Here is an 18653-nt window from a genome sequence, read left to right as displayed (position 1 = left end):
TAGCTGGCACTGTTTACTACTTATATTGGCACGCTTTCCATTCATTAAATCAACCTTGGAGTCAAGTTACTCAAACATTCACTCAGGCAAAGAAGTTAGAAAAGGCAGATATGCTTACTTCTTGTTGATGGATGGTGACAAATCCAAGTATCCTTTTAATTACACGCCTGACTTCTTTGGAGTATGAAGGTAAATGAATTAAGATCCACCCAGAAGACGAGTTATGGAAGCAGATCTACTCAGGGGCCAACATCAGAGAAGAATCTACGCTGGAATAAAAATGCTCCAATTGATTGAGCTGATGATAAATGTGCTCACAATTACATGGCGGCCGTAAATAAAAGGAGGAAGGAGGCAGGGGGGCAGTCAGAAACGTGAGGAGGAGGAGGAGGAGGCCCACACTGCTGTTATGAGCACTTTATTTTCAATTAAGCCTCCTTGCCTCTCACTTTATGCAATTTTTTGATGATGCAGGGACTTCTTGGACTGGAAATTGGCTGGTTAGCAAACGTCTGCAACTTTGGTCATTTAAGGGAAGATGCACTTTCAGTATGGACTGGTAAAACCGATATCAGAAATGTACATGTTCAATATACGTGGGGACAGAAGGACTAAAACACTAAGTCAGAAAAAAAGATTTTTATTCATTGTTCAGCGGTTATTTGTATTTTACATTTAGTAACTCTTGTTTTCTAAGTACTTAAGAGACCATTAAACCTTCCACAATAAATTTCTTCAAACTACCTGTTAAGTATACAGTAGAAGTAATAAAAATGGTCGGAAACAACTTAAAAGTACGTTAAGAGCCACGGTTACGATCAAGTTGCCACCTTTGTTCTCGCTCTCTCTATATATGTTCTTAAATGCATACCCTACTGGTTGGCTGGCATCTCCCCAAACAGTCCATTACTTTTGTCCACCAACTTTTTAATAACTTTTAACATTTGTCATTGTTTTTATTTATAGACCACGGTGTAATTTCAATTCACATCTACCCATCATTAGGCTTGAGTATTGCAGCAGCAGCTGAAAACACCTGTGTGTGTGTGTGTTCAGGGCTATTAGAAAGACGCTGCATATCTGGGAGGCTCCAGTACACCGTTACACCTTCAATCGATCCGCCAAGGAATCCACATTACACTTTAATCTAATCCAGCCAAGTCCTGAAAAGCTTTTTAACAGTGAGAGGAAGTCAACATAACTAAGGAGGATGCAAAGTGAGGAAGATTGAGAGAAAAAATATTACAGGCTGACCGACAGCCAGCTGAAAGATGAGACAAGACGGCATGGTTGTTCTCATGTTCTGAAGTGACCAACAGCAAGAAGATGAATCAGAGCATCCCTCATTGTTTATTTGACATTAAAATCAGCAAGAGAACAAATTAGGCTAATAACCTTTCCTAAAACGTGATTCCCAGAAGTTCACAAGCAAATTACTGCATAAAAGGGATACAAAGAAACACTAAACACTGTTTCAGTTTATTGATAATAGCAAGACAAGAGTCTCTGACATTATTGACGATGTAGGAAACACCGAGATGTACTCTGAAAAATACTGCCTGCTCTTTTATTTACACTACATTTTCAAATAACCATGTTTCTGTGTGAATGAAAAAACATATTTCCCAAGCTAGGAAAGTGTGCATGGTTCCTTTACAATTGCATCTTTCAACAATGATCCTGACAATACTGTATCAGACGGAGATGCGTTTTATTTCGACTGGTTTAAAATTGCTCAGTAGAAAAGTTCACATTAACGGCTTTAAGTAGCCATTTAATTACAAAGCCTGAAAATAATCTGTCATTGTGGCGCTCTTTTAATACGACGTTTTCTACATCTGTTCATCAGTGGCTCTTCAAATACATGTATAAAAAAACTAAATAGCTGTGTAGTGAGCAGTTGTCAATTGAAATAAACTGAAATGCTAAAAATAAACTGCTTCACTGTGGAATCAAGAATGACTGACTTATCTAAGCCAGGGTTTAAAAACGAACCCCCTTATAAATAGATGCAACAACATGTGGAATGCATAAATTAATCTTAAATGTGATGCGTTCAATGTCAAACAGCAACTTAAGGTTCCACAAGTAGCCTTGCTGGTGAAGTAATTCCTTTAGGATTGAGTTTGCATTTTCCCGTGAAAACCTGACGTTCTTGTCAGAGCTGTGGTCGAGGACTGCAGGTGTGGAAGTTGTAGAGGGATCAAAACAGTTTGATCATGCTTTCTCTGGACTTGCCGACTCCCACCCACTTCACTGAAACGAGGAAAAAAAACAAAATGAGACTGGCGAGTTTGGCAACGCAACGAGAGCTTTGGCTCCAGTTTCTCCATTACCGTAAAGTATCTCTGTACAAACCTGGCACTTGTAGGAAGTTCTCTATGAAGTGAATGTAATCTTGTGCCTGGGACGGCAGCTCCTCAAAGCTCCGAGCTGCCTCAGTGCTGCAGCACCAGCCGGGCAATGTCTCATACTCCACCGACACCCGTGTCAAAACGTCCATGTTTGCTACAACAGGAAGAATTGAACAGATTCATCAAAGGGCTGTTCCCTAAACAACTGTCCTTTACTGGTATTTATGCAAGAATGGCATGTTTATTTTGTGATATATTGAGATGCTCCAAACACTCATAACTGAAAAAAGCTCAAACATAATGCTCAGACTGGGATGAAGAAAAAAAATCCAGCACATTGACTACAAAAATGGATGAGGGCTAAATCAGTGTAAACATGCTGTCTGGGTGCAGCTGCAGTGTAACATTTAGAAGAGGAAACTGTTCCGCCACCATTCGGTTCATTAGCCTAACAATTCAATTTCCTTCATTTGGCACTATAAACAGAGAGATAAAGAAGACAAACGTGCCATCAAGTGTGCTGCAAAACAGATTTTGAAAAACCTAAGATGCTGCATTTCCTGCTAGGAAAAGCTGAGCCATGAAAAATAAAGACATTAGGGAGAATTAAAGCTATTTTGAATCACCTGTACCCAGATTCTTTACAGTAACGACGTTTCTGGCAATCAAACTTGTAGTGACCGAAAAATGACACTCACTGCATGACAAATTAAAGTTATCTAGTACAGACAGAAAAATAACTGTCAAGTTAATTAATTGACTATTTGATTTTGATGCTATATATATCCATGTAAGACTTTTCTTCTGTGGATCCATACAGTATTTACCTGGGAACTACATACCTGGGAAACTTGGCAGGGACTGTCCGTCGATCTTATAGGCCACACCCACTTTAATCTCAGGCAGTGTGTCCAAAATGTCCAGCTTTGTCAGTGCAATTCTGCAAAAAAGAAGTCACTCTGTTCAGCTTCAACAACAACCAACCTAACAAATGCTGTTAACATTCTGAAAGGTTTGGTGGTTCCTTACGCAGAGAAGCCATTGACCATGTGGGCATATCTGACTAAAATCAGGTCCAGCCAACCACAACGCCTCCTCCTGCCTGTCGTCACACCAAACTCTCTCCCTCTGGACTGCAACAGTTCTCCGATCTCCTGGACAACCAACAATAAAGTGCAAATGTCAGATGAAGAGCTTAAGGGGGTGGAGCAGCTGTTGAGGAATTTAAATGGGCAAACGCGTTTATTTCTAATGAAAATGCTGCCGATTGTGTTTTTAGACCTTCAATTATGTAGAAAATGTCAAATGAGCATGTGTTCTTTTCCATTAACATGCTGCTTCACTTTCACACATACAACCGTACTCCTCCACAGTGGAGCTGTTCAGTGTCTCCTTTTAAAGTGTACCATCAGTGGGATTACCCACAAAGGTTTTACCCAGCAATCTGAGACATCTGAACTGACCTATGTTTGGCCACAAGTCTGCCTCTTTGACCCCAAGAGACAGCAGCTGACCACAGAACATGAACATCTCATGGCAGAAAAGACAGCCATGCCAAACAGTTCCAGTAAGGCTTACTGAGTCCGTGCTTGGCTCGTAGCCTGAACTACAGTAACGCAACATCAATAGTAATGTAACCTAAAACAGAGAGATCTTTCTGATTCTTATCATGTATTGGGTCAATCTTTTTGGTTTGTGAAAAGTGATGAGGACTTTAAAATGAAAACAGCTGCTGCTGAGTGTCTGTGAACAAGTGTGATGGTTTTGATGCTTCAACAAAAATGCTGACAACTCTTCAGCTCGTGAACATTCATCTCCCATTAGCAGGATCTTTGCTATTAAACTATCAATGAGTCTTTTTACTCACGTTATCCTGCTCCGTCGGGAACGCACCAACGCCCACCCGTGTGGTGTATGCTTTAACGACGCCGTACACTCGCCCAACGTAAGATGGAGGCACTCCAAGACCGGTGCACACACCTCCAACGGTGCAGTTAGAAGACGTCACGAAGGGATACGTACCTGAACAGAGAAACATCTGTCAACTTTAGGAAACTTCTTAATCGGTAATCAGTTGTCAAAAAAATTTAAAAATAAAAAATTCTCACCAAAGTCAATATCCAGGAGAGCAGCATTGGCTCCCTCTACCAGGATTTTCTTACTGGGTCCGGTAAGAGATTTGTGCATGAAGTACACACCATCAGTCACCAGAGGGCGCAGTTTCTCTGCATATTCCTGAGGGTCACACCAACATATTTACACCTCCACATTATGTTTGTTAAAACAGCATCGACAATCATCCATCCAACTACTTTCTTTAGCAAATGTTCTGCGTATATCCCTGTAAGATGTTGTATATTATCATGCAGGCATGTTCTCATGTGAAAGGAAAAAAAAGCACACCATTAATAATGATAATAATGTGTTCCCTTTAGATAAGCTGGGTCCCATATTCCACATGCTGGCTCAGGCTTCCTGGTCTACGTCATTAAACACAGCCATTGTTTATCTTAGTAGCTCCACCCTTGAATTTCCTGCACCAGTGATGTTATACAGAGAATATTTCTTCATCCTGGAAAATTCTTAAAGATTTCACCTCAACTGTTTACATGGACACTAAATAAAATTATTTGATAAAATATGTGTTTACATTCCACAAGAAAATCTAAATATAACTTTTTTCCACAAGCGCAAAGGAGGACAGAGACAGGCCTACATTTCCAAAGGCACTACCCACGTCAATTCTGGTTTAGTTCTTGTTTTCAAACACTTGTTTGGACAACCGTTAGCAACCACCATATTCCCGTTCCTCCAAGAAACTTAAGCCACCTGGTGTTTATCTCTCCAGGAGCAAACATGTGAGGAAAGACTGGATTATTTTCAACCAGATAGAACTAGTCCAATCAAGTGTTTACACTGTTATTAGGTGTTAATGTTTCCATACATTTATCAAAGCTTTACACCAACCCTTTCAAACTGAGGCATTTTTTCCTCTGATCATTGATGTCCATGTAAACTCATTATTTCCTACAATAACATGACTAATGCCTTCGGCGAAAAAGGCAAAGTCTTCCAGTAACACAGTGGCTCTGAGTGATGAGGTGTCCTCACCTTCAGCTGCTCCAGTTCACTGTCGATGTTGACATTGAGGTTTGGATACATGGCCAGGAAATGTTCCGCCAACATACGGAACCTGTAACGCACAAGGAGGACACAGATTAGACTTTGTAAAACACATGTTCGTGCAAGTTATGTGCAGCCCCTGTATGAAAATGCGCCATCATGCATGGCATATGTGAAAGATAGACATGAAAGGAGGGTGGCAGCAGTTCTCAGATGTGTATCACAGATGGGTGTTGCCACCTGCTGGTAGGAGAAGATACACTATATTGCCAAAAGTATTCACTCACCCATCCAAATAATTGAATTCATGTGTTCCTATAACTTCCATGGCCGCAAGTGTATAAAATCGAGCACCTAGACACATACAGACTGCTTCTACAAACATTTGTGAAAGAATGGGTCGCTCTCAGGAGCTCAGTGAATTCCTGCATGGTACTGTGATAGGATGCCAGCTGTGCAACAAGTCCAGTCAAGAAATTTCCTCCCTAGTAAATATTCCATTTGGTGGAGGGGGGATTACGGTGTGGGGTTGTTTTTCAGGAGCTGAGCTTGGCCCCTTAGTTCCAGTGAAAGGAACTCTGAATGCTTCAGCATACCAAGAGATTTTGGACAATTGCATGCTCCCAACTTTGTGGGAACAGTTTGGGGATGGCCCCTTCCTGTTCCAACATGACTGCGCACCAGTCACGGATGAGCGAGTCTGGTGTGGAAGAACTTGACTGGCCTGCACAGAGTCCTGATCTCAACCCGATAGACACCTTTGGGATGTCAGTGTCTGACCTCACAAAGTGCTTCTGGAAGAATGGTCAAAACTTCCCCATAAACACACTCCTAAACCTTGTGGAAAGGGTTAGGGTTATGTAGTTATATTCCAAATCACTGATAAGTCAACATGTAGCATTTCCTTTTTTTAAAAAAAATAAAAAAACAAAAAAAAAACTTACTTGTCCTCAAAAACCTTGAAATCTGAGACGAGGTCACAGACTCTCAGTCCATTTCGAGCAGCCTTGGAGGAGTAGGCAGGACCAATACCCTTCTTAGTGGTTCCCAAGCTGGAGCACAATAAAAACAACATTAATAACAATCATTAGTGACCACAGGAAACAGTTCCAATAAAAAATAATTAAATGAACAATTGTTTCTTCAGCTTCATGTGCAAAGTGCTCCGGCCTGCTGTGGAGTGTCAAATCTGTCTGACCAGTTTTGTTCATCTTTATAAATGTTTGTTTTAAAACGCGTTGTTTTGCTACGGCCATGTTTGAGCTGCTCATCATGTCACTTGAAGTTTACCCCATGTGGGGAAACCAAGTGCATAAAGAGACAGAAAGACAGAAACCATCGGATCAATGATCATACAAGATTATTAGTTTACTCTAACTGAGGTGGTTACATGAGGCATTTTTATTCTGTGGTTACTATATTATGATCCCGTTAAGTGACAATGATTTTTAGATGAACTGTAGTGTCTATATAAACGTAGCTACTGTTGTAGAGCACATTATTATATATTTTAGATGGTATTAGAACTAAATTAGAGTAGAATTACTTTTTCCCTTCTTGCTGCTGCCGTTGCTGCTCCTGGATTCCATCAACAGCTTGATGGAAGTTGAACACTACAGGTGGACAGAGAGGGCCGTCAATCAGAGGTAGCATCTTATTTAAAATATTTAAATGAGGAAATGCTTACTTACCAATGTGAGCTCGGTCAGAGATCTTTAATCTCTCCTCCCACCCTTGTAATCCTAAAGGAAATACAAAATTCACACATCACAATGTGTTCACTACAGCACACATCTACTATACCTCATCTGTTTTCCCATTCAGATTATTACCGGTCAAGTGAATAACACTGATTATCTGGATGTCATGGCAACTTTAAGTTCGTAGGATATATTATGGAGCAGGTGAACATTTTGTCTTCCAAGCTGCTGAAGACGTTAAAGCTGGTTCTGACTGAAAGGTGTCAGAATACACAGTTCATTTTGCATGAGGCTGTGTAGCCACAGGCCAGTAAGGGTGCCCATGCTGGCCCCTGTCCACTGCCGAGAAAGCAACTACAATGGGCACTCGGCCTCAGAATTGGACCATGGAACAATATCCGATGAATCACTTCTCCGTTTACGTCACGTGGACTTCACTGGGGAACATGCGTCACCAGGATGCCTTGCCATTGCCACGGGGATGTGCTTGGTCTGCAACAATGTTCGGGATGTGGTATGTATCAAAGACCCATCCCACCAGGACATTATCTGTTTGAACTGATGTCCTCAGACACACATTCCAGGACTCTGAAAACTTGGTCAAACAGCCTCTAGGAATCTGTTTATACAGAGACAGTTTTTCCAGAGCCATAACTGCACTGAATGATACTCTAGTCCTCCATAAGAGGAAGGGGTCACGCGATAATGTGAACGTCTTGTGTTGGTGTTTTTTTAATGTGTTCAAATTTGCGTTTAGAGTCTGAATTATTTACATTTACAGTTTTGGTTGTCATTATATGTCATGGCTTTTCTTGCGCCGAACAGGACCACATGTTTTCCCCAATTTCACTGCACATGTACAATGACAATAAAGACATTCTATTCTATAAATGCCAAGATCCAGGTTTCCCATAAGAACACTGCATCATAACGAGACCATCAGCGTTATTCACTTCACCGATTGGTGGTTTTAACATTGTTGCAGATGGATGTATTTCCCAACTGCCATGTTACCTTTGCCTTTACGCAGGTTCTTTTCGGCCTCCTCAAACAGACCGGGCAGGTGTATCACCACTCCGTTACCTGCGATGTGAGATGAAACAGTCCTCATAAGAAGTGGCTTCATGCACGCGTGCAACAAACAAAAATGTTATAGAAATGTTTTCTCTAATCTCAGTTCCTTTTTGTATTACAGTAATGGTAAACACGGCTACTAAAAAGAGGACATTCACAGTAATGAATTCATGTTTAAGTTGCAATTACAATAGGAGAGGAATGTTATGAAACAAGACATGGTGTGACACATACTATCTTCTCTCTTTTAGAGGCTGTCGCACTATTTCCACTGAGGGGTGTTTCCATTTTTGAGTCTACTGAAGTAGAAAATCGGGGTCACTTCCTCTACAAGACAGCTGCCTGCCTGACCCTAATAAAGGCCTCATACTAATGTTTTATCGTTTCATTAGGACCTTTACCATTCCGCCACCTTCAAGCCCTTCAAAATAAACAGTGATTGTCTCGTACCGATGAAGGAGACGGCCTTCTTGTTGAGCACGCCGCTGGGCAGCAGGTGGAAGTCGTACTCCACTGAGTCCACCACCACTGTGTGTCCTGCGTTGTTGCCTCCCTGCAAACAGCACAGAACATTCAACTTGCTACAAGGCAGCTTTCTCATGAGACACAACACTGGGACACAACACTGTAAACAAGCCAGGGCAGTGACAATGTCACGCTCTAACTGTGGAGAGAGGGGGTCAGATGTTTCCACTCCTGCAATGAGCAGGTTTGGCAAAGAGGGAAAAAAAAAAACAGATTCACATTATTGCTAAATGTCACCGGTTTGACCGCGAAGAGGAACAGCCTGGTGAGGACAGGCGGCCAGAGGCTTACATAACGGTACATTGACGCGAAAGCCTTATCAGTATGTGGAGGTCATTTGCTGGGGTCGGTGGACACAACAATGACTCAAACACGTTAGCAGTCCCTTCTTGTTAGCATCCGTTCAGCACGTCCACATCCGGGAGGTCACACAAGGTTTTTACGCCGTTAAGCAGGTCATGAATATTTATATCAACGGCAGCGACTTTCACCAAACTCCGTTGTCGTTTCTAAAGCAAGAAGGGGTCAGTTTGAACGTCAAATGTGAGGTTATGTCGACGGCGGAGCTGCGTACCTGGCACCTGCATACAATGTCCGCATCCATGGCGAGCAAGTCCACAACTTTCCCTTTGCCCTCGTCGCCCCACTGCGCCCCGAGGACAACGGTCACTTTGTTCTGAGGCTCCTTCGGGATGCGGAGCGAAGGGTCCCGTGGGACGCTCTCCCGGGGTCGCTTAACGACCGGCTCTCCGTTCAGGGAGACAGTCCCTCGCCCGTTAACGTTAGCCATGGTGCTGTCGGATGCCATGCTGCCCTCCTTCTGCAAACCGGAAGATCGATTTACCGCGTTCCCGTTCTAGGGGAAGTGCTGCCTTCCCCCCCACCGCTAGATGGCAGTAGTTCCGTGAATGGTCTGAGTCATCCAGTTCATAGTTTACCCCATAGACATTTTTACAGTGTATGGTCTATCCAAAATAAAAGGCTGACAATGGGGCAACTGGACTTGAAGAGGTTTCACTCATTCAGGTCGCTTTTTTTTTTTTTTTTTAGTTTTGATGAACAACAAAACTGAACTGAAGATGCTTCTTGGGTGAGTGGCAAAACATCTTCAACAAACTCTGTAAGTCCAGCAGCCATTGTTTCAGATTTTTTAAATCCACTAGATGGCAGTGTTTTCTCTTGTGTATTTAGTCCTCCTGAATATACACAATATGACACACACATATCATACTAAACTTCATTCATTCATTCATTCATCTTCTGTAACTGCTTGTCCTGTGAAGGGTCGGGGGACTGGAGCCTATCCCAGCTGTCATCATAGCAAACTTGATTGTCTTAATGATAATATACATAATATACATATACCTAGTATATACAGTCAATGGTTAAATCAAAGACAAACACAAGGCCCGATTCACAAAGATTACACAAATATAAGATGACTCACTGACCAGCACTTCTGCCTTCGCTTTAAATATCCCACACCCTTCAGCGTTCTTTGCATTCTTTGCATCGAGGAGATGTTTTTAACTGCCAGGTGGCAGCAAAGGCAGCTTTTCACTCCTCTCCCATTGCTGTCACTGTTTTGTCCTGCTCTGTAATTCAGTTCAAATACACTTGAGATCAAAACACACCAAGTAAACTGGGTCAGTATGTACATGTGACCCACCCAACAACCTGACTGGTTTATTTTCTGGACCAAAAAAAAAACAAAACTCCTGTCTCTCCCATAACAGGTATCTGATTACATGCAGCACAGTGTTACCAGTTTGTTTTTATCTCTTTTTTGTTAAATAGTTATTTGTAGCTTAGTAAGTTAGAACCTTTCTGAAGAAGCGAGGCAGCTGCACAGCATCCTGATAGGCTTTGTCAGCCGAACAAGCTTTGCATGGTAGCTACAGAAGACATCACTACCACGGAGGAGAAAAAGACATCAGCTGATCCAGGGAGAGAGATCTGTGCAGAGGAGAGCTGCAGTAGGTGGTTACATGCAAGTAGGAAGCATGGACTAATTGGGAACATAAAACGGTCTGGAAGATATAGATCCAGCTGGTGAAAATGTCACCCTGGTCCATCTAAATGTTGAACTGGGATATTGGGACAGCTGCTCTGCCTGTTTCACAATCCACTGGAGCACATCCTGAGCTGTTCTCCGTAAGACTTGGGAGAGGTGAAGTACAAGTGGTTCTATGAACAGTTTTTAAAGGCACCAGAATGCAATAGAGTTAGCATCAGCTCAACAGAAAGGCACAAATCAGTCTGGTCAGAGAGGGAGAAAAACCTCAGGGAGATCTCAGGGCCTCATCTGGGCTGCTTGTCTCAGTTCGCCTGAAAACTGACCTGAGGAAGTAGGCGATATTCTGTTCTTAACGCGCCTCTTTTCCCTGGGAAGACTGGACAGAGGAGAGTCACCGATATCTCAGACTTGTAAAGGCATGTAAAAGATGTGAGTGGAAGGCCCGCCACAAGCCCACAGAGATGGGCTGCAGGTGGTCTACGGGCTATTCTCTACATCAGACATTCCGTCTTGCTGGCATCAGAAGGCTAAAGAAAAGATGAGCCAGTGTTGGGGCTGATCAAGAAGGGAGATCCATAGCAGTTGCATGCTGTTTGAATACAAGGTGGGAACTGATCGCTCCTGGTTGTAACACCCACGTCAGCATGTCTGCTGATCCAAAACCTGAAACAACGTACGACCCTGGGTTCATCATGGGTCAAGAATCCAAGTCACACCATCTGGTATTTCAAAGTAAACTGGTAAAGTAACTCACTAACCTAGTGGGAATCATAGCTGATTGTCTTTGCCACTTCCAACCCATAAGCCTCCACAGAATTGGAAACAGCGGGTCAGATTGACGACTCAGTCTATTATCAGTGAGCTGACACAGTGAGGGTGGTTGAATTAAACATGAATAAATCTTTCTCTCAATGGATATCTTCTGTGTTGTGATCAGGGTAGCAGCATATGAGCACCTCCTCACTCTGTATCATGAAGAACACTCGTCCAGTATTAATGGCTGCAGCATTTATGAATACACAAACTAGCTGATTAGAATGAATGATGTTTTGTTTATCTCGCCCGATGACAGCTGGGATAGGCTCCAGCACCCCCTGCGACCCTTCACAGGACAAGCGGTTACAGAAGAAGAAGATGTTTTGTTTATTATTAATCCTTAGTAACATTTAGCAGTCCAGCGGACATGTGACATTTTTAAAATGGTGAATTATTAATGTCCACTGAATGCAAAAGTGAAAGCGGGATGGCCTTTATCAGTCAGTGTTGTTTGTTGAGGATTTTGTAAGCCCTGGATTTGTTTGCAGGATGAATTTCAGTATATAACAGAGTGGCAGATCATGTGTTATTAAAACATTCACTGTGTTAACTTCAATTTGAAAAATTACTCTGTTTATTTAGAGCATTAGAGATTCTATTTATGTGAAAGTAGACCTAATTATACTGAGTGTGGGTATAAAACAGACACAGTTTAATGTGAGCCTTCTCCACCCAGTTTAATTTATAGAAGCCAAGAACTATTACGATTCTGCAGTTCAATGCACGTTGATGTAACTTTTGCCTTTAATGATCTTGTAATTATCAGTGTATCAAAATTATGTTCACATCATCTTTTTTATGTACCTGCTCGATAAAAGGTGTGTGTTTAAGTTGCACAAATAAAACTGAGTTGACTTTCTCACATAAATCAACAGCAGAAGTGACAGACTCGAAGTGAAACAAATTCAGATTTTATTAAGCATAAAAGACATTTAAGAACAATTGTTATTAATGTGAACAGCACAACAATTCACAGTCGGGTCATCGTCGCTGGAGGTCCGCAAGGCCTGAACTGTCTGGTGCGTATCTGTGCACGTTCAGTGGGACAAACGCAGCAGTGGCCTACAGAACTGACAGGCAGATGTTAGATTCCCTGGCTGTCAATTCATAGGTCATCACCTTGATCCCCATCACTCGTCAGTCTCTTCAGCGTAAAAAAACTCTTCATGATCTCCCAGCGAGGCACCAAGGAGCACAAAAGCAGATAAACAAAAGCAGGCTTCGCGTCGCGTTTGGTGAGTCTCTGCAGGTAACAGCACCTCCACTGGAACACACTCAACTTCCACATGGAGTTGCTGTTACATCCAGCAAACACCAGAAGGAAGCATCAATGATGACGGCGTCCACTTCCCTCCGCATGAAACCGCAGTTAAATGCTGTAACCGACGAACAAACCTATGATGAGATCACGCTTTCAGTGTCCTCGAGGCCGTTTGGAAGTCCTGGTAGTGAGAGAGAGAGAGAGAGAGAGAGAGAGAGAGAGAGAGAGAGAGGAGCAAAAGGAAGCACAGAGGTCAACTCAGGGTTTCGACTTGGAGGCAGCGGCTTTAGTACGTGAGGAGTCTCCTCTCATGAGTGACTTTGACCGGGCTATTTCCTCCTCCCAGTTTTTATAGCCTGAAGTAAACGGCATCATTGCTCACTCTCCTCCAACAGCACGGCCAAAGGGCCAAGGCCTGTATAGATAACAGAGATTTTATGGTAGCTGTCAACATGAGGGCGCCTTTCAATATGCAAGTATGGGTGTGTCTGACCTGTGTACCTGCAGGCTCCGAGTTTCCTGATTACACTGACATTTGTCTTCATAATTATTAAATAAATGGCTTCGTGGCTGGTCTCTAATCCAACAGTTTAAAACTATTCTATCAATTCTTTATGTTTTTCTGTTTCATGTGGGTCGGTTTACAGCTCTTTAGACTTTGCCTTGCAGTAAAACTCTGCACAGAAAAAAAAAGACAGAACAATAAAGCAATCAAGTGATTGCCGCCTCTCTTCGACAGTCTATATTTGTACTTGGTTAACTTTTATGAGGTTAATTCATACTGCATCCAGTGCTCTCTGCCAGAAATTTTAACACTATTTGAAAATTACAGTTATAGTTTGTCTTATTCAAAAAAAAAAACCAATTATTGAGTACACAAACGTGAACATTTAAAGATTTAGTTGTGTCAACTAGGATTTTAAAAGAATAAAGATTAAGATAACCAATAAGCAGATGTTTTTGTCAGTTAAAAAAAAAAAAGAAGAAATACTCACTTTTACACTGAACGTGGGGCTGGTGGATTTCGCAGGCGAGGCCAAAGGTTTGAAGAGCTGTGTCATGAGGTGTGGTGACACAGGGACCCGGGTCCCAGAGCGGCGGACATGAAATTCAGTTCAGGAGAGCAGCAAACAAGACGAGTGAAGACGCAGACGCGGCGATACCGACAGCGAGAGGCTTCTAGAAGAGGAGCATGTCTCGATGTAAATGTCAGCAATGACAGCGAAGCAATGGCAACGAGGCAGAGCAGCCAGTTTAAGGGATCAGGAGTTGGTGGAAGGTTAATTATTACACCCGCTGTCAATATTTAACAGGCCCAGCGCCCTGCCCCTCGGTCCAACATCCTGATTCCACACTGACTGACACGGAGGGTAGGGCCAGAGTCGAGCACATCTCTTTTGTCCCCTGCACAAAATATGTATTCACCACCTCACATGGCCTGCAGAAAGCCCTCCGAGAAAACACATAACGATTTAAGAGGCTTATAAATTGAGTTTTAATAAAAAATGAAAAATAAATAAACTCCCTTCGGCCTCCATTATAAAGGGCACTGACATTATGTTATACATATTCAGCTTTCAGGGTCAGGATAGAGTATGTTTACTGCCTTCGTACACCTACACACATTTAGCTGATATGAAACTCAGAAGGATGAAGCAATAGCACATGAGGAAGCAAAAGCTCATGGACTGTGGTCACGGAGCGAGATTGAACGACAGCACAATAAAAGGCTGATTGAATGCTGTTAAACATTGGCGGAGAACACTCCAAGCATAGAGGTTACTAATAATGTCATAAATAATAAGCACTGGAAGAATGCTGTGGAAAAAACACGTCAAGCGTTAAATAATGTTGAATGATACCTGCTGCGTAGTTCTTAAACTTTAAGGCGGCTGTAAAAGAAAAACAGCACGTGACACATATCACTGGCAGTAAAGCTTTGCTCTGCAATTAACGGAGCTCCTGTCTCTTAACATCTAAACTAAAATTTATTCCCATGAATCCTATATTTCTGAATCTGCCTACACTGAATATCGAATTAATATATGTCTCAATATCATCATATTTACTGGTTTGATTCTGTTTCACTGTTGTCATGTCATTACTTATCTGGGGTCTTGTTTTAGTGTCTCCACTACACAACAAACATCACAAACTTCTTCAGCAAAGTGAAATGAATGCATAGTTTGTAGTGAAACATGCACATTTTTCCTCCAAGCAATGGCATTTCACGTTGTTTTCATTCATGCACTTGAGTTATCTTATCTCAGAAGTTCAAGGGATTGGTAAGCCTGAGTGCAGAGTCCAGTGTCTCTAAGACAGGGAATATGTGCACAGCATTAATCTGCCTCGCCGATAAAGCTGTTTCTTGTTCTGACGGTACCTGAGGTCATAATCATTTAGATCAGATAGCAACGACAATTTGCTGAACATAAAAAATGGTCTTGTGCACAAGGTCACCCGCAGCAGAGGTTGATCTGGTCACGCTGTGATCTTAAGAAATAAAACATTTCATTTGGGTTGCTGATGTTCTCATTTCATTAATTTAGCTCTAAAACAATCTGCAGCTTCAATCTGGTAACTTCCCGTCACCTTAAATCAATCAGTTTTCTTTCACTCTGCATAGTTTTACGATTTTCTACATTATCTTTCGTCATTTTTGGCAGGACTTTGGTCCAGTTGAGTTAAACCTAACCGAGAAGCTGAGGGCAGAATAAAAAAATAAAAAAAACAGTAATGTGTGAGTTATTTTTAAAGATATGGTTGTGTCAGTCATGTGACTTCAAACCTTCAACCTTCAAGCCACACATTTCCACACAGTCATGGCTCAGATGTCTGATGTCTCTCCTATGCTGAACGACATTTTCAGCTGAGCTCGATGAATCTTTTAACATTTAGTAAATTAGTATAACAGAACAATCCTACAGTGTCTACATATGTCCATGTTCAGACACAGTCCCTATGTTAACTGAATTTGAAAACAGAACTCAGTAAAACTGGTGTATAACAATGAGAGAACTGTGTTTAAGGCCCTGAAAACTTGTTGCCTCGGTCAGCTTGTTACTACGAGTCATGGTATCTCCTATGAACCAATTATTTTCTGTCAGAGTTGAAACAGTTTCGCTCATATGATCTGAGTCATTTCATTTTTTTCCCTCTGTTCTCTTCCTGCTCCTTTGGAGTGGGTGGAGAAAAAAGGTGGAAAAACGATGATGTCAACTCCGCCTGAGCACCAATCAGGACACGAAACCACGTTTGAATCAAATCTGATGACACACCGCTCCCATACAGTACGGTAGCATTAAAATCATAGAAGTAATATCTAATCCACGCAAATATGTTTTTAAACGTTGCATGTTGCTTACTGACATGTTACATGTTGCTTTAATTTTGAGGAGAAAATATGTTATTTGAATGCAAGCTTTCGGTGGTTTTAGGTCTGTAATCTGTAATCATTTTGGCTGCAGACTTTTTCTGTTCATCTTTCACAGAACCCCTTAATGAACTGTATGGAGTCAAAAATATTAAGTGTATTAAAATAGCCAGAGCCACTTAGCATATATTCACATCCTTTTAAGAATCATGTAACACAAAATACAAATTTATTTTATTAAAAAACTTTTTCATGTTGAGCCTCTGGCAGTACCTCCTCTCTTTTTCTTGGGCGTCTATCAATACCAAGTACATGAACTTTGGACTTCTACTTGGTAGTTCGGACTTGACAAGTTCAAGTGGAACAGCGGCTTACTTGACGACTCTCCTTAAATGATACCTAGCTGTGGACTCAAGTTAACTCCCAATGCTTCCTCGATAAAGAACACATTTAGGTATTTGGACTGTACACGGCCAGATTCATACTTCAAATTGGAACAGTAGTCAGGTAGCAAGTGATGATGCATCACAGGTCTACAGGAACATGAGTACAGACAAGAAACTATACTGATAAACTGAGTCTCTTGTGTTTGTCTTATTTGTCACAATCAGCTGCAGGCACAGGACTTCACCCTTGCACCCTGGCCCTGCTCTTTCCTGTACACCTGTGGTTCATCAGCTCATTGCTGCCAGTATTAACCCCAACCTTTCCTCCAGTCTTCACCACATCGTTCTGTCTCTGGCCTCTGTCCAGGATGAATCTTTCTAGCACCAGTCTCATTGTATTTATCTGTTTCTTGCTGCCTGTGTTTTCCGTGTCCTCAGATTTACCTCACGTCCTGGCCAGCAACTCTTTCCATGCCTGCCTCCCACTCATTTGGCCACACATACCACTCCCATGATCTCCAGCCGCAGCCTTTCTGCCCTCTCTCCGTCCGCCGCCATTTTCTACTCCACGCCAAACTCAGTGTTTCTCCTGCCGTCATCTCCACTCAGCTCTCTGTTATTCAAATAAACCTAACAACATCCCTGCGTCTGCATGTCTCATTTGCTGTCCAGAGACTGCTGCGTTGTAACATTTAGTTACCGCCATTTGTTTGACAAGGCAAAACTAAATTGTATTTTAATAATTTTATTTTAAAAGACAACAGACAAACATGCAGATAATGTGAATTGTGGATAGAAACTTATGAACTTCTAAGTTAGTAAACTAACTCTGTAAGTGTTAGCTAGCTAGCTAAAATGCTTTAGCTAATGTTACTGTAGCTAATGGAACTACTGTTACAGTTTATACATTGATGCTAGCAGTATGCAGTGCTAGCATATGTAGACTAGCTAGGTAGCTAGGTGAAAAGGCCGGTCTTGTTTAGCCCACGTTAGCTAGCCACAGTGGAACATTTTATTTTTAAACTCTACTTTAATACTGCTTTTAACAATACTTTTAATTTTTTTTTTTTTTTACCTGTCTCATAACCTTTTACAACATTTTGTCACTTTCAGGCCTCCACAGCTAGATGTTTCATGGTGAGCATCTTGCAGCACAAACACTAACACAACAACTGACATGAAATCTAAATTTAGCAACAGCGATTTATTCTTCAGTGAAGTATTCTTCATAAAATAATAAATTTGAAGTTGCTGAATCTGCGTTGTTCAGTGCACACACTGCATCCATGACTGAGTCATATTTGATCCTGATAAACCATTAACAGCATTTTACAGTTCAAAATGAACACTGTGGCCAAGACCTACAAACACCTGTAAATCCACCCAGCTCCAACAATCTGAGAGAACGCTGTAAATTTAACGGGATGTTTTTCTGTTGTTAGCAAATCCATTACACAGTTATCTTAATGTATTCATCCATAAAAGCAGCTTTGAATTTTTTTGAATTGAAGTTTGAATATGAAAATCCAGTCATTTGCAGTTGAGGAGAACGCCGGATGAAAATATAAATTTGAACATGATTTGAATTAAAACCTTAGAGTACTATGCCCCTCCTTACTTGCAAATGAGAATCTGTGAGGCTGAAGCTTTCATCTCTGTCGGTGCAGTTTTGCTTCTGATTTCTGGATGCAGACACATTGAGATCACATTGAAAGAAATAAGAGCATGATGAAAACTATAAATAAAGTCTCGGGTGAAAGCTGGAGCTAATAGTATTTGACACACAGGCTCAGGGATGATCTACGAGCTCCTACACAGGTAGAAATCAGCTTTTGGTAGTGAAACACTGCAAGCTTTCCAGTGTACACCAAGAGGTATTCTGATATTTAACGCCCTCTACTGGTGACTATTGTGCATTGCATAAACAGCAAAAGGCCTCTGTCTGGCTCAGCACAACTTCCTGAAATCAGAAACCTCTACTGAGAGCAGAGATCCATACTGTATGAGTCTACTATCTGCACACT

General features: G+C 41.7%; 1 protein-coding gene across 1 annotated transcript; it reads right to left on the bottom strand.

Moving 5' to 3' along the window:
• Positions 1 to 575: 575 nt before the first annotated feature.
• Positions 576 to 9601, bottom strand: adssl (adenylosuccinate synthase, like). Its single transcript, XM_084564193.1, has 13 exons — positions 9351 to 9601; positions 8702 to 8804; positions 8192 to 8260; positions 7169 to 7219; positions 7024 to 7090; positions 6422 to 6529; positions 5466 to 5547; positions 4463 to 4589; positions 4222 to 4376; positions 3384 to 3508; positions 3197 to 3294; positions 2359 to 2508; positions 576 to 2256 (listed from the first exon to the last, which is right to left on the bottom strand). The coding sequence occupies exons 1-13, from the start codon at positions 9582 to 9584 to the stop codon at positions 2204 to 2206; spliced, it is 1422 nt and encodes a 473-aa protein (XP_084420319.1). The 5' UTR covers positions 9585 to 9601; the 3' UTR covers positions 576 to 2203.
• Between the last annotated feature and the right edge of the window lie 9052 nt (positions 9602 to 18653).

This window comes from Chelon labrosus (genome assembly GCF_963514085.1).
Source record: "Chelon labrosus genome assembly, chromosome: 17".
Classification (NCBI taxonomy): domain Eukaryota; kingdom Metazoa; phylum Chordata; class Actinopteri; order Mugiliformes; family Mugilidae; genus Chelon; species Chelon labrosus.
Note: the sequence above shows the minus strand (reverse complement) of the source record. Positions and strands in the feature narration are given on the sequence as shown.

Bases quoted from the DNA above. Each gene is read 5' to 3' on its own strand.
- adssl (XM_084564193.1), bottom strand. From the start codon at position 9,584: ATGGCATCCGACAGCACCATGGCTAACGTTAACGGGCGAGGGACTGTC. The intron at 6,530-7,023 runs GTAATTCTACTC...ATTGTGCTCCAG, and splicing joins CAGCAGCAAGAAGGGAAAAA to CTTGGGAACCACTAAGAAGG. The intron at 3,295-3,383 runs GTAAGGAACCAC...TCTTTTTTGCAG, and splicing joins ATGGTCAATGGCTTCTCTGC to AATTGCACTGACAAAGCTGG.